At 54.2% G+C, this 20,078-nt stretch overlaps 6 protein-coding genes across 7 annotated transcripts; 3 read left to right on the forward strand and 3 right to left on the reverse strand.

Annotated features, from left to right (window-relative positions):
* Window positions 1–3,262: 3,262 nt before the first annotated feature.
* On the forward strand, window positions 3,263–6,122 carry J3458_022480 (uncharacterized protein). Its single transcript, XM_007810296.2, has 2 exons — window positions 3,263–4,301; window positions 4,369–6,122. The coding sequence occupies exons 1-2, from the start codon at window positions 3,303–3,305 to the stop codon at window positions 5,359–5,361; spliced, it is 1,992 nt and encodes a 663-aa protein (XP_007808487.2). The 5' UTR covers window positions 3,263–3,302; the 3' UTR covers window positions 5,362–6,122.
* J3458_022481 (uncharacterized protein) lies at window positions 6,098–8,823 on the reverse strand. Its single transcript, XM_007810294.2, has 5 exons — window positions 8,411–8,823; window positions 7,775–8,351; window positions 7,573–7,698; window positions 6,661–7,505; window positions 6,098–6,598 (listed from the first exon to the last, which is right to left on the reverse strand). Exons 1-5 carry the CDS (start codon window positions 8,746–8,748, stop codon window positions 6,451–6,453), a joined length of 2,034 nt encoding a protein of 677 aa, XP_007808485.2. The 5' UTR covers window positions 8,749–8,823; the 3' UTR covers window positions 6,098–6,450.
* A 1,656-nt stretch (window positions 8,824–10,479) lies between these two features.
* J3458_022482 (uncharacterized protein) lies at window positions 10,480–12,042 on the forward strand. The gene is made up of 3 exons (XM_007810293.2): window positions 10,480–10,609; window positions 10,663–10,831; window positions 10,892–12,042. Exons 1-3 carry the CDS (start codon window positions 10,501–10,503, stop codon window positions 11,751–11,753), a joined length of 1,140 nt encoding a protein of 379 aa, XP_007808484.2. The 5' UTR covers window positions 10,480–10,500; the 3' UTR covers window positions 11,754–12,042.
* Window positions 12,043–13,454: 1,412 nt separating this feature from the next.
* On the reverse strand, window positions 13,455–16,695 carry J3458_012975 (uncharacterized protein). 2 transcript variants are annotated; one of them, XM_007810292.2, is made up of 3 exons: window positions 15,950–16,695; window positions 15,783–15,888; window positions 13,455–15,596 (listed from the first exon to the last, which is right to left on the reverse strand). In XM_007810292.2, the coding sequence occupies exons 1-3, from the start codon at window positions 16,347–16,349 to the stop codon at window positions 14,003–14,005; spliced, it is 2,100 nt and encodes a 699-aa protein (XP_007808483.2). In that variant the 5' UTR covers window positions 16,350–16,695; the 3' UTR covers window positions 13,455–14,002. The 2 variants fall into 2 exon arrangements, with proteins under 2 accessions (XP_007808483.2, XP_065974862.1); XM_066120225.1 differs by having other exon boundaries at window positions 15,700–15,888.
* Window positions 16,696–17,085: 390 nt separating this feature from the next.
* J3458_012976 (uncharacterized protein) lies at window positions 17,086–19,575 on the forward strand. Its single transcript, XM_007810291.2, has 2 exons — window positions 17,086–17,867; window positions 17,926–19,575. The coding sequence occupies exons 1-2, from the start codon at window positions 17,259–17,261 to the stop codon at window positions 18,337–18,339; spliced, it is 1,023 nt and encodes a 340-aa protein (XP_007808482.2). The 5' UTR covers window positions 17,086–17,258; the 3' UTR covers window positions 18,340–19,575.
* Window positions 18,658–19,413, reverse strand: J3458_012977 (uncharacterized protein; the record flags this gene model as incomplete). Its single annotated transcript, XM_007810290.1, has 1 exon — window positions 18,658–19,413. One exon carries the CDS (start codon window positions 19,411–19,413, stop codon window positions 18,658–18,660), a length of 756 nt encoding a protein of 251 aa, XP_007808481.1.
* Window positions 19,576–20,078: the final 503 nt, after the last annotated feature.

Genomic DNA, 20,078 nt, shown 5'->3' on the forward strand with positions numbered 1-20,078 from the left:
GGTGAGATTGGGCGTCTGATGTCGGGCACACTGCGACCTGACAGAACAAGTGCCGGCGGCAGGATTCACTGCATTCATACATAATACGCCCAGAGGTCGATCACAACAAGCTTGTTTTATCGCTATGAATACTGTACATGCATTACCAAGACCACCTAATATAGAACCGTTGTTGGGGGTTGATGCCAGGCACACCGAGACCAGACAGAACCAGTGCCGGTGGCAGGCAGCAGATGGTTGCAGGATTCACTGGATTCACACATAATACGCCCAGAGGTCGATCATTGTTTTATCGCTACAAAGACTGCATATGCATTACCGAGACTACCAATATAGAACCGTTCAAGATCCACGGGCCCGGCACTGTTGTCCAGGGCATTCCGTAAAAGACGGCCGTTTCAGTTTCATTCTGCTCGGCATTTTTCACGCTGAAACAACTTCATCCATGCTGCCCATGGCCTTTGTCTCTTCCACGGCCCTTTTCAAGGCCGCAGGGTGACGAGGGACAAACCTTGCCCGATACCGATGCGGCAGCGCCACCAGACTCGTCGGATCCGAGTTTCCGGTGACGGGGTGGCAGTCCACCGTGTCGTATTTCTCGACGCGGAAACTGTTGAGCAGTCTCATGTACACCAGGTACAACTCCCGGTTTGCCAACAGAGACCCGGCACACATCCGGTATCCAATTCCGTAGGTAAACAGAGGCGCGTCGGGCTGCTCAAACCACCGCTCGGGGCGGAACACTTCTGGATCGTGCCACACGTTGTTGTCTGCAAGAGAGTGAAGATGGAGTTAGTGCGTGAATCCTCGGGTGTTGGGAAACGCTGGGAGAGGTGAAGGTTCTGCCGACTTACCCATGTTGCAAGCCCAAGCATTGAGAAATACAATGGATCCCTTTGGGATGGTGAGCCCAGCGTACGAAACGGCCTTTGTCGATGCGCGCGGCAGTGCCAGTCTGAGAACCGTAAAATACCGCAGCGACTCCTTCACCAAGGCGACGACGTAGGGGCACTTTTGGTCGTCGTTTTCGTCACACATGGGGTTGTCTTCGTCGTAAAACTTTCGAATTTCCGACACCGCCTTGTCTTGAATCTCGGGGCTTTGTGACAAAAAGGCCACAAACCAGGCCACTTGGGTTGTGACCGTGTCCAGACCTCCCGACAACATGGTCAGACTGATGGAGGTGAGCTCCTCCTTGTTGAGCTTGGCGTCCTCGTCGAGAATGACATTGGCCTGGATGCAAGGCTTGTAAGTTCCGTTGGCGATGCGCTCGTCCAGGCCGTTGTTGAGGTTGGTCAGGTAGACATCACGCCGGCTACGCATCTCCTTGGCTTTGGACGAGTGCATGTTGATGGGGTTCAGCCGCAGGAGCGGGATGAAGTCCTGGAGATTTCCCGTCGTCGACCGGAACCTGCTAATCTCCTCCTCGACATGCGTGATTTCGTCAAACAGATTGTCCTTTTGGCTCTTGAGACGGATGCCCCAGTTGAGCGTCAGGGCGAGGGATAGGGACAGGCGCTGGATCATGGGCATGGGGTCTGTCGGCGTCTTGCCAGCCTCGCCGTATTCGTACAGCTCCCTCACGAAGTCCCGGGACTCGATGTCAAGATGCGATATGTACATCTGGATCGAGGGCTTGTTCAGCGCCGAGGCGGCGCCTTTGCGTCGACGCTTCAGCGACTCGCTGTATGGCGATGTCCCAATGGTAGTTCCCGCCGTGTCGGAAAGAACCTTGGATACCCGTCAGCAAGTGCAGAGACTGTTGTGAAGAAGCGACCAACCTTGTGAAACGTGTAAAATTCAGGCCGTGAGCTCATTGCTTGCGCATTTTGGCCGAAAATAGACCTCCCGGCCGCCGCAGAGTTCACCACAACGACTGGTATATTGCCCAGCTGGATTTGGTAAACGTCGCCAAACTTGCGAGCCCATTCGCGGTACTTTTCCGCCGCATTCACTCTAATGTCCCAGAGATTGCCTATGACCGGCAGGCCTTTCGGCCCCTTCATCCCCCCTATGCGTGCATTGTACCGGATAACCTCGTTGACGAGAATGTAGATGAGTGGCGCGAGAATAAAGGTGACTGCGAGCGTCTCTAGGGTAAATCGTCGCTCTTGCTCTCTGATCAAAGAGACCAGCCCGACTACTGGCAGCATCGCGACTGTGTGGTTTCAGATGGGGACGCAGGGGACGCTTTTTTGCTTCTTGGCGGCTCAGCTGCGTTGAGGTTGATCACGGCAAACTGCTACACTAAATACGTCGATCTGGGGCCCGTGTGTCCTTGTCAGGACTCGGGACGTGTCACTTTATTATAATGCAAAGGCACAGCAAGGGGACAGCGCGGTTGCTGTCGGTTCCAGAACCGCCGCGTACCTGGGGATCGGGACACTGGGAGCCTGTCCGACGACGGGCTGGAGGCGTATTCCGCCAATACTGGTCGGCCTGGTCGGTCTCGTGCAGCTTGACCGCCGAGGGGAAGCACCAAACATGGACGACTTGGGCACTAGACGAGCAACATTGCGCTGGATAGCGTCCACCGCAGGCAGGGCTGAGCTCGCCTTCTCCAGGATTTAAAACTCGAGTCAAACAAACTTGACCCTCTTTCCCCGCTCCCGCCATGACTAAAAAGGACGGATTGCCTTGGCCGTCGGTGTTGAAGCGTGGGTGCGTTGCCACCGAAAACGCCAACTTCGGAAACCCGGAAATGGTTCCGGACAGTCGCGGAGACCCGTTGCATAACTTCCTCGTCCCACCCATTCACTGAAGATTGGTTTGCAAGGCCTGTGTCATCTTTGCTTTTCTTCCACTCGGAAATGCCACCAAGCAGCCGAAGAGCGTTCCGGAAATGACACAGCCAGTCAAGATGGAAGACAACTCATCGCCTGTGAGCAACCAGGCGGCCGACGTGGAGCCCCCCAAGCGACCTGTGCCTCCCAATCTGTCGTCTGAGGCCGCTCCGAAGCCGAAGCGTGGCAAGTATACGTCAGTTGCATGGTATGTTGTTGACCTCCGCCGAGATGGGTGCTGCTTGCGGGCCACCCTTGACAGGACGGGTGCAGGGAAGAGACACTGACGATGATGATGTTTGAAGCAACGAGTGCAAAAAGAAGAAGCTCAAGTGCATCCCGGTCAATGGCTCTAGCTGTGAGCGATGCACCGCCGGCGGCGTAAACTGCGTATTTGCCGCCGTCACTCCGCAAAGCAGCAAGAAGAAGGACGAGAGGTGGGTGGACGTGATGCCATCGCAAACCACGTAATGGCATGGCGAGAAACTAATCGATGCCGGCCCATGTAGCAACCATCAGATGCAAGCTCTGGGGGATGAGCTCGCCAAACTACGACAACAAGTCACTGATCTCTCCAGGACAGTGGATGAGCTCAAGCATCAGTCACCCGGAGCCCGGACCGCGATAGCCAGTCAGTTTGACGCCGTGGCGGCTCGGTCCCCTTCCAACACCTCCAAGGACAATGTGCCCAAGCATCCCCAGTTCGTAGGGCCTACGAGGCCGTCCTACGGACTTGTGATAGCCGAGCGGTCGCTCACCCGCATGGGCATACCGGCTTCACCCTCGCCTTCTCCAAGCGGTGCCCCGTCCCCGGCAGAGCCTGAGCAGGCAGAAGCTACGGATGCGGAATTCTGGGCCGAGTGCTCTCCAGAGGAGATGGCGAGGCTGCTGGCCGTCTTCGAGGAGGAAGTGGAATCCGTGTACCCCTTCATAAACATCCTCGAGCTTGCGGCCAGGTCGGAGCAGATTCTGCGCGTCATCCGCGATCCCTCGTTGCTGGATGAAGCACCCAGGGACGTCCACGAGCCGCCTTTGACCGTGACGGATGTACGATTGGCCAAGCTTGCGGTGGCCACCGGAATTGCGATAGAGGCGCACGGCAAAAATGACCTCTGCGCCGCTATTGCCGAGTCAGTCGTGGCCATGGCCGCGCGGATATCAAGGACCGAGGTAGACCTCAAAGGAGTCCAACTCTTGATAATGCTGGTATGTACCTTCCTCGCCTTCTGGCAAGACTGCGGCCACTGTATTTACCGCCGGTGGCAGAGCATTTACTACTTCCACTGCGACGATGAGTTGCTGGCATGGAGGACAATCGGCATTGCCGCCCGTGAAGCTCTCGAGATGGGACTGCACCGGCGCAGAAGTCTCTACGACAACTTTACGGATCCGCAGTCGCGGCATGCCGCGCTGAGAGTCTTTTGGTGCTGCTATGTTCTTGATCGCCGATGGAGTTTCGGCACAAGTCTGTCGTTTGCCCTGACGGACAGGGACATTGATCCAGCGCTTCTCGAGCCAGTCAGTATCTTCAAACCCCCCTCCCTCAACCCAAGTCATGTAGCACTAATCGGAACTCGATGATCAGGATATCGACTCGTCCTACTTGAAATGCATGGTGGGATATGCGCGGCTGTGCTCCAAGCTGTGGGACGCAATACCGCCCTTTGGCTCGCCTTGCCAGTCGATCCCCCCCGATATTGCCAATGCCTTGGACGCAAGCACGCAGACGTGGCTGGAATCCATCCCTCCTCATCTCCAAATGCGGCATCCGCGGGCCTTTTACTCGACAAGATCACAACCCCGTGTCCTCCACCGGCTTCGCGCCCTCCTCTACCTCCGCGGCAACCTCACCAGAATCTCCATCTACCAGCACCATCTGCTGAGCGCAGCCACCATCAAAGCCGATCTCCCACGGGCAAAGGTCGCCGTCGACCTGGCCCAAGACACGGTCCAGGTCCTGGTCCACCTCAACGCCACGTCGGACATTTACTCGCGGCAACAAAACGCCTTCAACTACTTCCTCCTCAGCGCCTTCGCGGTGGTTTCCCTGGCCATCTGCCACGCGCCCAACATTTTCGCCGCCGGCTGTGCCCAGAGCTTCATCGACGCCATCGGGCTCGTGAGGGGCTTCAGCCGCCACAGCATCGCGAGCCGCAGACTGTGGAAGAGCATCCGCGGCCTGCTGCCACGCCTCAAGAGCCTCGGCCTGCAGGACTGCGACGACGGCGACCGCAGCCTGACGACCCGGGGATACAGTCCCGCTGCCTCGGGCCCTCTGAGCAGCAGCGACGGGCCGTCCTACGTTCGCAGCCGACCGTCCATCAGTCGCACAGACGACGACGTGTGGGCAAACGGCCGTCAGGCCCCGAGCGGTGCCCTGGCTCACCAGGGATTGGCCGGCGACATTCCGGACATGACGGGGCTGAACAATGATATCCTGAACCTCTTTGATACCCTGGGCCAGGGGAACCAGTTCCAGGACGACTTTGACTCTGGCCTCTACAACGCGCTGGATGTCGACCTCGTCAACGGCGACGGCTTGGACATTTCGCGGCGCTTCTTGCAGGGACTCATGTAGACTCGGTTCATGATGCTTGAAAAACTATATATATGGTGTTTGTTCTTTTTTTTTTCTAACACGGGTTTGATTACATTTATACGCCATTCTCCAAATATACCATCATTGCGCCGGAATGCGCCTTTTTCGCAAACTCTTTCAACTGTGCGTGTGCCGCGCAGCCATTGTCGTAATATTCCATGTCGTCGAGGGATTTGAAGACGGAAATTGCGGCAAACGTGAATCCTTGCGCTCGCTGATCCGGCTTGGTCGGGCCAGCGGTCACGGATTGTATGTACGGCTTGCCATCCTGGGGTTACGAGTGAGAAACTGCCAAAACCAAAGAGGAAAAAAAAACGGGTGGCGTACCTTTAATGCTTTACTCGGCATCCCCTGGTATAATTCCAATAAGCGTTTTCGGTCATTCTCGCTTTCAATTTTGAACAGTGTAACGCGGTGAATCGGTGCCATGGTGGTTGCAGCGTCTCCAGGTGAGTGGTCTACGCAAAGTAAGTCCGGTGGGAAATGAATTTCCGGCCAGCTTGGTTGCATGTGGGCTTGAATGCTGCGGTACCTTTTATAGTGGAGGGCAGATATGTTTCGAGTCAACAGTGTTAAAGGGGCGAGGTTGGGAGTCGGAATTCGGAAACCGGCGGCTGAGTGTGAGCCGTCCCGTCACATCGGAATGCTGCTCCGCGGTGATTCAGCACTAGATACCAGAGAATGATGGAGGTGAAAAAAAAATCTGAAACAGCGGCGAGTATTTGAGAAATTCTAGCGAGAAAAAAGTCGCGCAAATGGATTCATTTCCTCACGGGCAGCAAGTTGCCATCTTGACCCCACGATATGAACAAACTCACCGATGCTGGTGGTGGCTGGCTAGATTTCAACAAAATTTCCAGGGGCCAAGGTGAGGAATTCACAAAAAGATGCCATGCGTGACGCGTGAATGCTCACAAGTGAAATACATGTGCACGAGTCAACGTCTGGTCATGTTCCTGGGCATGTTGTGACCGGGGCTTCATCTGGTCTGTACATGTGCACTCTATCGTCTAATCTATGCGCGCATAACTAGCTGACATTTTGGCCCAAAACCCCCGTCTATACCATCTACACACCGTTGCCATTGACCGCGGAATTGCAGCACTCCCCGTCTGCCAGCTTCGATCCAATGTCCTTGTTTGACGGCACGTCAATGGCAGGGTTCCCCGTGAAAAAGTCCGAAGGAGTAATGTGCACCTGCAGCATCTCCACGGGCCTGGAATCGCGTCAGCAGCCGGCCTAACTAAAAGTGAGCATGTAGGGGGAGGGGATTCATACATGACGGGCCAGTCCTCGACCCTGGGATTGTGCGTCAACCCAAAGACGCTCCATACCACAATGTCTTCGTTGTCGACATTATCCCCCCGAGCAGCCGCGTCGGCCAGGCCGTCGACCTCGCGCCGGCTTTGTAGCGTGTATCGACCACCGGCGTACAGCTCGTCGTCCTTGTATTTGGTAACCCACAGGTGATGTCTCGCGAAAAGAGCACGGTTCGACTGGATGCTGTTGGGCGCGGCCAGCAGCAGCTGTGTGGGCGGGGTGGTGATTTTGTATCCGACGGGTTTCCCGCTGACCGGGTTCTTCTTGGACAAGTTTTGGACCTTGAAGACGCGGTTCTTGAAGGGGTCGAGATCAATGCCGGCCGACGTTTTGATGACGGACGACTGCACCTCGTACAGGTTGCCGTTGGGATTCGTCGCCGGGTCCACGGGCACGGGCACGCTCTCCTCCTGGACAAGCGAGTTATTGTGTCCATCAATGGCCGGGTCGATGCGCGCGCAGAAAATGTGCTGGTGGTTCTGGGCCAGCGTTCCCGGATTGACAACGTTGCCCCATGGCGCCGTCTTGCCTTCGTCGATGTTGACTACCGAAACGATGCCGGTTGCCCGGGCTTCCAGGGTGATGCCGGCGGCTTGGTCAAACTTGAAAGCAAAGACGTACTCGTAATTGGCGAGCGTAATGATGAACTGGACCACCAGCTCTCGACGCCGGGTAACAACCGCACGGCCGGTCCGCCAGTTGGTGTGCTTCCAGTTGATTCCGTTATCTTGCTCGTGCAGGCAAATAACGTTCTTGCTCACTTGGGCCGAGCCGTCTGGGTTGGTGAGAAATCCGTCAAAGTACTGCACGGAAGAAAGCGTCAGCACCCGCGGACGTCAAACTTGGAACAGAATCGAATACTCAGCTTACCTTGATCACACCCAGACAGTCGCATCCAAGTGTTAGGTTGTTTACGCAGTTTCCCAGTCCACCATCGCCAAAGTCGAATGCTTGCTTGCGGTGGAAAGGGGCTCTGGGGTCAGCATACGGCACCGTCTGAGTTGTGCCAGATATTGATTAGCCCATGTGAATGGTAAGTAAGGGGCGGGGATGGGTGGATGAGGGCCATTACCATGTCACTGATGCTCAATCTGTACAAAATGTCGCGCCCATCGTAGCGAACATCGTGCAACACGGCGCCTTCTCGTGGGTTAAAGGTGACACGGAACCGCCACTTCTGCCACTCAATGAGGTTGCCATCAGACACGGTGAAGCTCGCGCCCTCGGGCTGCACCACGGTGAGAGGCTTTACGTCTTTTCTCGTGCCGCCCGGAATGAGTTCGGGCACGTATTCTGCCGACCGGCAGTGGTCCAGGACTTGCTTCTTATGCGAGACACCGCTGAGGGCGTCGCCTTTGCCGCCCGTTGCGGGCTGGTCAATACGAATCACTTCCTTCATCCTCGCGTCCACAATGGGGATAAAGGGCAATGGGTACGCGTAAAAATTGGAGTCTGGGTTCCCGCTTCTCGTGTCTCGACCGAAGCACAGGGCTTGGAAGAGTCGAGTCTGGCCGTCGGCCTCGTCGGGCCCTCCATACGGCCAGGGCTCCACGACTAGCTCGAATCCTTCGGGCAGCTCGATGGACTTGAGCTTCTCCTGGAAGACTTTGGAGTTCTTGACAACCTCTACTACCCTCTCGAATTCATAACTACATGGATGCGTGAGCCGGCACATCTGCTGAAAACGGGGCAGCGGTGGAATACCTACATGGACAGACTGGCATGGTGTTCTTGGCCCACAACAGTGTGCTTGACCCTTTCGGCTGTTGCGACATTGATGACAGACTCGTGGTATTGCGTGGGTTCCGAGCCCCCGATGACATCGTACTTGACTTGGGCAAGACGGACAGGGCGAGGGGTATCGGCCGTCACCTTGCCCGCGTGCTCAAGGCTCAAGAACTTGAGCACATCAGCCTTGTTGGGCTCCAGCAGATAGATGGCCCGAAAGTCAATGACGGCGCCGGGATGCAGCCTCAGGACTACATCTCTGGCAGCATTGGACTCCTGGGCAGAGAGATCGGACAGGGGGTGTGGGACCGTAGACATTGTCAGTGCTCGAATGGATGGATACCTATTGCAGAGGATTGCAGGTCGGCGAGAGAACAAATGCGTTGATTAAATGAGGCTTGGATGCCGCATGGTGAGGGGAAGAGTCGTTGGTATGGGGTCAATATTCGGAACACGGCTTGCGTTTCCGAGTGGATTTGCCATCATGTGTTTTCCCCGGTCGAGTCTCCACAGCATGGGCAATCAAGATTACCAATTGCCCAAGTTTGAGGTTGATATCGCACGGGGCGCGTCTCCAGATGGCTCCTGGTGCTCGAGTCTCGGAGCCGGTGGGTTTCACCACTCCATTATATCTTGCCATGCATGCAGAATCCTATCAGGAGGGGACGGAGTCAATAAATCCACGATCTTGACATGTCCCACTTCTACAGTATTCGTCCTGGGACCGGCATGAGTTGGAGACGAGCCTCGACGGTCATGATGAAACAAGACCACGATGTAGTTCTCCAATTTGGCATTCAAAGTCAACAAGAGTAGATGGAAACAATGAGTTGAGCCGAGGACCAGTCGACACTTTGGGCAACTCTGGTCTACTCTTAAAGGGACACAGCCTCGCGACAACCAAGCACCCCAACTACCTAGCCAACCAAGTGCCGCTTGATGCCTTTTACGGTCAACAAGGGCGTCTGGCTTAGTTTCAACGACAATATCTGAGTCCCATTGGCAGGCTGCGCCCGGCATGGCCCGCTATACCGCAGAGTCGCAGACTACGGCCTCTATAGTGTGTCAAAGTCGGGCCCCAGCTCGCACATTGCTCGAGCAGTGTTCCATCTTTGATTATCAAGAGTCTGGCAGCCCTGTGAAACCGTGTCTGCCACCGTCCCTTTTCTGACGCGACTCCCCACGAACTCGAAACGTTGGCCCCTTTCCGGAAACTGAAAGGCGGGGGAACGCCAACCGGGGATATTAGATATTAGCCACAACACAGAGAGCAACAGCTCTCTTATCTCGATGGCATTATCGGTGTTGTATCTCGTCGCTAGGCGGATGCCTTGATGGAGCATAGGTCGCATCCTCCCGAGGCTAGTTTGATCGACACCACAAAATGTCCGTCATGACTGCGGTAAACGCATCTCTACGATTCCTTTTAAACGGTTGCCGACGCAATCCAGACTGCGCGCGCTTGTCTGGAGCGTCTGAATATTTTTTTTTTTTTTTTTTTTTCAATTTTCACCGCATTGTAAGCAACAACCATGGACGAACAGCATCTTGCCCAGCTGGGTCATGAGCAAGAGCTCCAGAGGCGATTCTCCCTGCCGGCCTTGGTCTCACTATGCATCTGCCTGATGGCAACGTGGGAGGCCACTTCGTCTGTAATTGCAACCGCGCTGGTCAGCGGTGGCTCTCCCTGCCTTTTTTACAACTAGTAAGGAAAAACAGATCATCTGCGAGTAAAAAAAGAGTTGCCAAGGCTGATCAAGCGTAGCGTCTTGTCGTTTGTCTTTTCAATGTGTGTGGCTTTGTCGCTTGGGGAGATTGCATCCATCTATCCAACAGCTGGAGGTACGTGATGGACTTGTTTGTGCATAGTTGAGGCATTTACCAACCTCTTTACTCGCTACAGGCCAATATCACTGGGTTGCTGCTCTGTGCCCCGGGCCCAGCAAGATGACTGCGGCCTATGTGACGGGATGGATCTCGGTAGGAGGCCAGATAATTTTGACATCGTCAGCCGCGTTTGCTGCGGGCCTGCAGACGCAAGCGTTGATCGTTCTGAATGACGACAGCTACATGCCGCTGCGATGGCAAGGAATGCTCTTGTACTGGGGTGTCCTCACCTATGCCGCCACCCTGAACATCTACGGCATGAGGGTGATGCCTCATGTAAACATCCTCGCAGGTTGGTGTCCATTTTCCAAATTCGACGGGTCTTTTCTTTCTAACCTAGTCAAGGCGTCATCCACGTTGCGGGATTCGTCGGCATACTCGCTACGCTTGCAGCAATGGCCAAGAAGACGACCAGTCAAGTGGTTTTTCTTGACTTTGTCAACAGCAGCGGCTGGGATAGCGACGGCATCTCTTGGCTAATCGGGCTTGTCAGCGCTGTATATCCCTTTCTTGGGTAAGATGTTATGCCCCCCGTCGTCCATGACAATGTTTGCTGACTTTTTTGTTTGCGCAGCTACGATGCCGCATGCCATCTTGCAGAAGAGTTGCCTCAGCCGAGTCGAAACGTGCCGCTGGCAATGGTAGGAAGCGTCTTTGTCAACGGAGTAATGGGTCTAGCCTATGTTATTGTGCTGCTGTACTCGGCTGGATCTACGGATCTAGCAAATGCGCCCTTGGGATTCCCGTTCATGCAGATCTATCTTGACGCTACCAACTCACGGGTCGGCACCACAATCATGTCCATCATGGTCATATTGATCGCGGTCGCGGCCACCATTGCGGGCATCATGTCGACGTCGAGAACCCTTTGGGCATTTGCTCGCGACCGGGCGACCCCTTATCATGAGGGTTTATCTCACATCAGTGCCCGTCTGCAGATTCCGCTCAACGCAGTCATTGCCGTTGTCGCGCTCCAATTCGTACTGGGCTTCATCTACCTGGGCAATGATACGGCATTCAGCGCCATCCTGTCCATGGCAATCATCGGACTGTACTTGTCGTATCTATTGCCCGTCTTGTATATGCTTTTCCACGGCCGGTGGAACTTGCAACCGCACCAGTACGGCACATTCCGTCTTGGGTTTGTGCCAGGCATAATGCTTAACCTGCTGGGTGCCATGTGGATGATTACTGTCATCATATTTAGCTTGTTCCCAACGACAATGCCTGTCACTGCAAAGAACATGAACTACTCGATAGTCGTGTTTGGTGGCTGGATGGTGTTTGGTCTGCTCTACTATGCATTTCGTGCCAGGCACAAGTTTCAAGTACCCTTGGTGGACTCGGACGTTATCTCCGGCATGGAGACACATTTGGATGAATTTGAGAAGAGTGAAAGGGCAGGTATCCCGACAACATGTTCTCCGCTTACTTAGCTAGCCATATTTTCATCAAGCCCTTTTTTTTTTTGGGGGGCCGTATTCCTCTCCTAGCAACCAACCTGTATTGCAAAACAGGAAAGGGCGCCGAGTAATACATTTGTAGTACGCCTATTGCTCGATCCCTTGGAACGGCCTTCTCAATGGTTATTTTTTGAATCGATACCGCCTGCAAGGAGTCTGGAGCAAATGCGAAATCACAATATTTTGGGGAGATGAATTATTAGTCTCTTGCTGGTTGGAACCCAGCATTAAGTGCCAGCAATATTTATGGTAGGGTAGTTACTGCGATATATATATGTAAAAAATACGATGAGCGTGACTAGCTTGTCGATGTTGCACTAGGTGATGCGCCAGAGGCAGGGCTTTCTAGCAAGCCTAGGAGCCGAATTATGCACTGTGCTTTTTGTCATGTCCTTTGAAAGATGTTTTTTTTTCTGTCGAGATTTATTCCTGAATGAAAGCCCCGTCATATAGTAACCACACTACATCTATCCAAGAATATCTTGTTATAACAGGCCAAGTCCTTGCTTATTCTCTTACTATTGGTACCTGGCCTGCTAGCCGGGCCCATCTCTAGAGTTTCTGTGAAAAGGGTTCTGTGAGGGCTTGGAGTCATGGCTCAATTCATCTAATAACAGTCTTTGATATCAAAGGTCCTTGGTTTCCAAGTCATTGAGGGACCAAAGGACTCGATAAATACAAGAATTAGGTGAGGGCCTTTGCCCTAGGTCCCGTGATCGTAGCTCTCGTGTAAGCGTGACACAGTGTCTATAGCTCTCGTTTTACTTTCTGCGTTCTCTTCCTCTTGTCTTTGGGGTATTACACCGGTCACTTAGCGAGCTATCCGTATTTCGCTCAGGCTATTGTAACTCTGGAAGATCCCGAATGCGACAGTGACCTTGAGGCAAAAGAACCCAAAATATCATATCATTAGAGATGTTTTTCAACAGTAACTGACGGCTTCAGACAGCTCTTCAATAACTCAATTCCTTTATAATTTGCCAGACAACTGGTTTCGGCCGAGGGTAATCTAATAGCTGCCAGGCGGTTCAATAACTACGCTACCTATCAACACCACCCCTATCGTCACTATAAATGTCACACTATTACACGAGGGCTATGATCAGGAGACCAGAGCATAAGGCACTCACCACTTGTATTAATAGAGCTCTTTGGTCAGCTAGGCCTTGAGGAAAAACCAAGGACCATACCAAAGACTGTTATTAGATGAACTGGGCTATGGCTCCAAGCCCTCATTGACTGCCACAATCAAGCACTCGCCTGGTGAATTCTACAATTCAGTTGCAAGGACGTTTTATTTCTAGTCACTCTTCTAACAACGGCTGTATTTGCTTGTGCGCGGTAATAAGCATGCTAAATGCATCAGTATGTCACCGACGCTCTTGATCAAATATGGTAGCAGGCGGATATTTGCCAGCTCGCGCATTCAAGCGCCAGAAAAAAGCACTGTATTAAAGTACTTTAACTTGGAAATAAATCCTATCCCTATAGACTACTTTAAAACCACTCTTTCTGCTCAAAATCATAAAAGGCGGCATTACAAATTCAGGGTTCCCTACTCTAGGGTACTCTTATTTCAGCAAGTTTAGATGACATACAAACAACACATAAAAAGACCAAGTTATAATGCCAAGATTTAACCAAAAGCAACAAGTCAAGCACCCTTCTCAAGTATTCAGAGTACACTTATATATTTATAAGACTAGCCTAAGATCTCCATAGTCAAGAGCACAGCGAATTATGCTCTTTCAATCAAGAACCCGCACAAACAATGGACAGATTAATTATTTCATTTTTGGATACACAACCTCGAACCCCGCGAGATGCACTAAAAGCCTACCCCAGACATGCATCGTGAACAAGTACAGCATAACCTCCCAAACGTCGCAAGCAATGCAAAGTCGTGCCAATGTCGGCACAAATATTATATGTATGAATAGAAAAGCTCTCACGGCTGTGCGTTGGCCATATCCCCAGGACCCTGAAAGCGCAAAATGTCCACGGTATCCCAGCCGCGAAATTGGGTAGGTGGATGATTGCAAAACACAGAATCTCAGAGGGAAACTGGCACGTTGACCACATCAGGGCGTGTACTGGTCATGAATCCAACCTCCGTCGGAGGGCGGAGGTTGGCTTTGCTTCTTCTTAATAACCTTCAAGCTACCCCCAACAAGCTTGCTCTAAAACGGGCGTCGTATTGCGCCCCCAGACGGCACATGAATTTACAGGTTGACCGGGGTCCACAATCGAATCTCTACGGGCTTCCCGGAGAGTGTCACCCACAGAATGGGCGGCTCACTGCCAACCTGGGTCGACTTCAGAGGGCCACCGAGCGCGGTGGTAGCTATGCCACCGGGGAAGGTGACGGGAACAGGGACACTGCATGTGTTTCCGTTTGCGGTCACCGTCACCCGCTCAATGGACTTGCCGTCGGTAGAGTAGGTGTACGACGACTTTGGCTGACACGCGTCTAGTGTCATGCGGTTGATGAAGTAGGTGGCGAGGTCGTCGTGCTTCAACGACAAGAGTGGCCAGTTGGTGAGGCGAGTCATCTCTTGGGCAATGGTCTCGACCCAGGCCATAATAAGAGATAGCTTCCCCGTCTGTGAGCCAACGGTGAGAGGGGCCACGTCTATCTGGCGCATGTTGGCCTGGTGGAACATGTAAGGGTCGGCTTGAAGGCTGAGAAGGTTGCGCGTGTTGACGGCCCGCGCGTTGTCAAGGAGGGCGTTGAAGTCTCCCGAGCCGCCGGACGTGTCTATCCACTCTTTTAGAGTGCAGGCGGGCAAGTCACAGTTGTAGTATATAGTGGTGGCAAAGCGCGGGACAATGGTGATGCCTTCGCGACCGTTTGATTGCACAGTCGAGCGCAGGGGCCAGTATACGCTGTCCTGGTTGCGCAACACGGGGCGAGTGTTGTCGCCAACCACGTACACGATGCCGTTGTCGGTCCAGGCCTTGATGGCGTCCGCATTGTGCAGGCCGGTGATGGCGGGTGGGATAATGCCCTTGGGAGAGAATCTGGCCGCTCTGTCGATACCCGTGGACTTGAGGAAGGCCTGGTTGAAGGAGATTTCACGGGAGGCGTCGTGATATGTGGCATTATTGAGTTCCTCATGGGAAAACGTGTGCGACACATGAGCAAAGGCGTTGAGGTTGGCCGTCTTGGTGAACCAGGCGCCGAGCGAGTCGAGATTTGCGCATGTGGTCGACCACGTGTAGCTCACGAATTCCGCGGGCCAGAGATCCACGCCGGTGCCGGGGGGCTTCACGAACTCGAGGGGTGTATCTGGGGGAGAGGTGTAGTCAACGGCGTAGGCTGGCTTACAAGTCGTTCCACCACTCGTCGTTGACGTGGCGCCGATGATGTTGCCGTTTCCATTGTGGCCCATCTCCAGCCAGAAGTCAGACCCGGCGGGCAGACGGGTAGCGAGGTTCTTTTGCCAAGTGACATGGGCATCCAGATCCCCGGTCCGGATCTTGAAGGTAGTATTGGCGGGGGAGTAAAGCTCCGTGTCCAGATGAATGTCGTCAACTTGGGCGCTCAGGTGGCTTTGACGTTTGCCGACAAACAAGCTGCGTGTCATCCAGTGAATGTAGGCGTGCTGCAGATAGCTAGAGGTCTGAGACCAGGTAGGATCCCAGCTAATGAACCAGACCATCTGCTCACGGCCATTGGCAGAATGGACCACGGCAGCAGTTGTCTTTGATGGAAAGCCTGCTGCCGCATCAAAGCTCGCCACTTCCTTGGTCGTGGTCGTGTTTGTGATGGTGGCCGGGTAGTGCCAGAGACCCTGCGTAGATACACCGGCATTTCTATTTTCACTTGGTTAGCTGCCGATATGTTGTTTCTTTCCTCCTTTCTCTTTCTCTTTTTCTCTCCCTTTCCCCCCCTCGGTTTTGATAGGTAAATACACACATGTCATGTTTCAGGTGGGCACCGTGCAGTGCACACCGCGTGAACGTGCTGCGTTGCATCGAGGTTGGATGGATGTGACTTACGCTTTGAGATTTGCCCCCGGGAACAGCGCGGTATTGGTGAGACTGATCTTTTGCTCAACATTGCTTCCGCAGCAGCCGGGCTCAGCGGTATTGGCAACGATGGTGCCTTTGGAAAAGAAGTCAGGACAAAGCGGACAGAGTAACGACGTTGCATTCCGTTTACTCACCATATTCTGCGCTAGGATACTCATTAATTCGAACCATGCGCACCTTGAACGTGGACTGGTAGCTGTTTATTTGAGCCCACTGCTGGGATGTAACGGCGCTCGCAAACGTGCCATTGTTATCATATGCCACATTAGAGATGACGACGATGCCGCCGAAATTGCCCTGTGTTGCCGAAGAGTTCAAAACGGGCAAGCCTGTCCCTCCAGCGGGAAATATGACTTTTTGATAAGGTATCCCATAGCCGTCAAGGCCCATGGCGGCGCTTTTAGCTTCACCTTCATTGCGAGCCAGGATCAAGACGGTGCTCCCAACGGAAATGGCGGCAGCTGGGAGGATATCGCCCAACACGCAAAGCGTACAGGCGGCCCTGGCGAGGGCGTTGAGAATACCGGACCGCATGGCTGGTACTGGCTTGTTGTGCCAGGGAAACAAATAAGATTGTGCCTTCTTCTTCTTCAGAAACTGGTGTCCAAGCTGAATTAGTCCAAGACAAACGACTAGCGAGTTGTCCCAATAAGAGGGCAGTAGTTTTAAGTTTGCGGGGGCTTGGACACTCTTTGTTCTTAAACAATGCGTCTGGAAATTTCTTCATCACCGAGTGCAACAGTCGCTTGCTGGGATGCGTGCGGCTGAAGGCATGACGAGTCACGAAACAATAACTCGCTCGTTATTAGAGCCAACCTTGCTCGGACTAGGAAAACAACAACGCATTGTCAAATGCCCAGAAAAAATTGTACCATTCTTTAATTAGTTTGCTCGGCGTATGAGGAGGTTTGACTAGGACCTGGCCAAATCATGCGAGAAGGTCGAATACGAGTCTGTGGCACATCCAAGTGTCCATCCGTAGTTTCGTCATGCCTTTCAGCTCTCACCGGAAACTGCTGACTGGTGCGTCCGAGAACAACGCAACCAGGATGAATGTATCCCTGCCCTGGCCTCCGCGCTGTCCAGAGTCTGGATCGGCTGGGACAACGATGGACGGCCATCCCGGGGGATTCCCGGCGCTCGGCCCCCTGGACGACGGTTCCCTTCAATGTTGGTTTCTGAACCACGGTCAAAGCCCCAAACACACCAGACCTAGACACACTGACACCCTAGCTTGGTCTGCGATCTAGGCCATGGTCCACGGTGGGGCGATCTAGGAGCATCCATCATTCGGATGTCCAGGGACGTGTCGGGATGTCAGAGTTTCGCCTCTTGTCCGACCGCCGCGCTGCATAATATCCTCGTTGCGGCTTGCAAAGATACAGCTGTTTCGAGAAACGCGGGCGGCCAGTTTATCATCATCTGATTTATTGGAAGCTTATCATGGACAAAGACCTGCAAGACGCTTCAAAACCACCGCCGCCAGCCCGCGCGCCGTGGTGGCGGTCCAAGAAGGTCATCATTGCTGCCGCGATCGCGGCCGCTCTCATCATCATCGGATTGGCAGTCGGGCTTGGCGTCGGCTTGACGAGAGGCAACGGCGGCGACAACGGCGACAACGGCGACAATGGCCAGGAGCCACCGGGCGGCGGCGCCGATGTCAACCGAACCACCATCTACAAGCCCAAGGCCGGCACTACATGGCAAATCATCCTCAGCAAGCCCGTCAAGCTGGGCGACAACGGCGAGGTTACGCCCAAGACCGAGGCGTACGACCTCGACATGTTCGACAACGACGCCGAGTCGTTTGTCGCGCTTCACAATGCCGGCGTCAGCGTGATTTGCTACTTCAGCGCAGGAACCTACGAAGACTGGCGGAGCGACAAGGACAAGTTTGACCAGGCCGACATGGGGAAGCCGCTCGGCGACTGGCCCGGCGAGAGGTGGCTCAACGTATCGAGCCCTACGGTGCGCGACATCATGAAGGAGCGCATCAAGCTGGCCGCGTCCAAAGGCTGCCTCGCCATCGATCCGGACAATGTCGACGGCTATGTAAGTAGACTTTACCCAACGCCACTCGGCCCTCAAAAAGCTCACCTGCGATGACTAGCAAAACGACAACGGCCTGGGGCTCACCACCGACCAGGCCGTGGACTTTGTCAAGTTCCTGGCAAACGAGGCCGCCTCGTACAACATGTCGACGGGCCTCAAGAACGCCGCGGACATTATAGGCGACGTCTTGGACGTCGTCGCCTTCTCCGTCAACGAGCAGTGTGTCGAGAACAGCGAGTGCGAGTCATATGCGACCTTCATCGAGGCGGGGAAACCCGTCTTCAACATTGAGTACCCCAGCGACGCCGGCGCTGCGAGGGGCGTCAGCTCTACCACTTCCACCGACATCTGCTCCAGGAGGGGCAAGTCCAGGGGCGCCGAAAACTTTAGCACCGTCATCAAGAAGATGAACTTGGACGGCTGGGTAGAGTACTGCGACCAGAAGGTGTTTACAACCGACATCTTCAGCTGATGCGTGGGGGCGAGGCTCTTCGGGAACCCAAGCCACAGAACCATTTTCCAGAACTATTTTCAGGGGAAGCCGTCAACGAAGCGACATCTTGAGCGAATGCATGTGGAGAAGGAAGCCTTTTTCGGAACAAGCCACATGATTGTATTTCAGGGGGAAGCCATTTTAGGCAACCAATAGTCTGTTTTATACCATAACTGCCATTTACAACTAGCCGATTTTTCGGGCCACGGAATTACTTTCAGGGGACACCCTCTTTTTTAATAAGAAACTAATATTCTACACCGTAAACTACCATGTTCAACTAGTCGATTTTTGGTTTCAACTTGCCGAGCACTCGGCGGCGACAGCGGCGGCTAGTTCGGTCCACACCGACGGCCATTGCGTGTAGCCACCGTCCTTCTCGTCGGTCACGTAGATGCCCGTCAAGCCGTGTGTCAGCATAGACCTCGTCAAATCCCCCACCTGGGCGCCCTGGACCTGGCTGGAGTGGATCACGGCCGCCGTCTTGGAGCGGACCTCGTCGGCGGCATGCCGCAGACGCTGGGCGGCAAAGTTTTCGTCCCAATGATGATGGGACTGCTCAAAGACGACGACGTGGTCCGGGTGCACAAAGAAGGGACGAGGAACAAGCACCCCCGGGTTGTAGACGACCAGCCCGTCTCTGCCGGTTTCTTGACGCCACGTCCTCTTGGCATGGTGAGCAAGACTGGCCATGTGCGTCAGGTAGGCCAGCTCGGAGGGCGTCTCGTCGAAAAAGATGCCGCCGAGGGAGATTTTGTCGTGCTGATTCCACCAACAGTACTTGACAATGTCGCCACGCACGTCGGCCGCAGGACGCTTGCCGTAGCTGCAGTAGACGTAGCCAACGGCGCATATGTTGGGGATGGCGTGCATTGTTTCTAGCGCGGCCAGGTAGCTCGCGTCCGGGAGAGAGTCCGGGCCTGGTCCGCTGCTGGGGTTGACAATGGCGACGAACTTGACCTCGGGGTGGGCTCGCGCGGCTCGGAAGAGAGGATCCCATGCTGTCTCGAGAGGGTACATGTAGAGCGGCACAATGAGAAACGGCCTGGCCATTGTTGTCGTTGTTTCGCGCCGTGGATCGGGAAACAATGAAGATGCAAGCGGTTGAGAGTTGACGTGCTGCGTGTCAGGCGCAGGTCACAAGTTGGTTGCAACACTGGACGCGCGAGAGTGGTGCTGTTGCATGAATGCACGCACGCACAGCCACAGCTCATCACTGGCGTCCATGGATGTTGAGTGCATTTGCCAACGCATCCTTGCCATGACGCCAAGCCGAGGTCTGGGCGCGAACGCTCCGGGGCCGTCGTCGTGGGCGTTGCTTACATAATTCATTTGCCTCACCGACTCGATACCTGATTTATCTACTAGGCGCTCGCTCGAGGTGGGGTCTCGCCCCACTTAGGCGCGCACAGGGACGAGGCCGCTGCGGGATTTGCAGCAAGCAGGGCCAGTGCCGCTCGGACCCACCTTTTAGGCTTTCTGCAACGACTCCACGGACTTATGTGCCCAGCCAGTCAACAACACATCCCATCCCGGCGAGCCCATTGCCCAATCGACGGTTTCTGCGTGATGCACTAGCTGCATCATCTTTTTGACTCGTCCGAGTCACCTGAAACAACGCCACTCTTGTACAATTGTTGGATACGGCTCGAAACTCCGGGATGGCAAACGGCCCCCATGTTTTGGAAACAAGGTTGAAATTTGAGCAATCACAGCCC

This window comes from Metarhizium acridum (genome assembly GCF_019434415.1).
Source record: "Metarhizium acridum strain ARSEF 324 chromosome Unknown scaffold_272, whole genome shotgun sequence".
Lineage (NCBI taxonomy): Eukaryota > Fungi > Ascomycota > Sordariomycetes > Hypocreales > Clavicipitaceae > Metarhizium > Metarhizium acridum.

Coding starts and splice junctions, on each gene's coding strand:
- J3458_012975 (XM_007810292.2), bottom strand. CDS start 16,349: ATGCGGTCCGGTATTCTCAACGCCCTCGCCAGGGCCGCCTGTACGCTT. Junction 15,889..15,949: donor GTATCCTAGCGCAGAATATG/GTGAGTAAACGG, acceptor TCTTTTCCAAAG/GCACCATCGTTGCCAATACC. Junction 15,597..15,782: donor CCGGGGGCAAATCTCAAAGC/GTAAGTCACATC, acceptor AAGTGAAAATAG/AAATGCCGGTGTATCTACGC.
- J3458_022480 (XM_007810296.2), top strand. CDS start 3,303: ATGCAAGCTCTGGGGGATGAGCTCGCCAAACTACGACAACAAGTCACT. Junction 4,302..4,368: donor ATCCAGCGCTTCTCGAGCCA/GTCAGTATCTTC, acceptor CTCGATGATCAG/GATATCGACTCGTCCTACTT.
- J3458_012976 (XM_007810291.2), top strand. CDS start 17,259: ATGGACAAAGACCTGCAAGACGCTTCAAAACCACCGCCGCCAGCCCGC. Junction 17,868..17,925: donor CGGACAATGTCGACGGCTAT/GTAAGTAGACTT, acceptor TGCGATGACTAG/CAAAACGACAACGGCCTGGG.
- J3458_022482 (XM_007810293.2), top strand. CDS start 10,501: ATGCCGCTGCGATGGCAAGGAATGCTCTTGTACTGGGGTGTCCTCACC. Junction 10,610..10,662: donor TCATGTAAACATCCTCGCAG/GTTGGTGTCCAT, acceptor AACCTAGTCAAG/GCGTCATCCACGTTGCGGGA. Junction 10,832..10,891: donor GCTGTATATCCCTTTCTTGG/GTAAGATGTTAT, acceptor TTGTTTGCGCAG/CTACGATGCCGCATGCCATC.
- J3458_022481 (XM_007810294.2), bottom strand. CDS start 8,748: ATGTCTACGGTCCCACACCCCCTGTCCGATCTCTCTGCCCAGGAGTCC. Junction 8,352..8,410: donor CACCATGCCAGTCTGTCCAT/GTAGGTATTCCA, acceptor GCATCCATGTAG/TTATGAATTCGAGAGGGTAG. Junction 6,599..6,660: donor GTCGAGGACTGGCCCGTCAT/GTATGAATCCCC, acceptor ACGCGATTCCAG/GCCCGTGGAGATGCTGCAGG.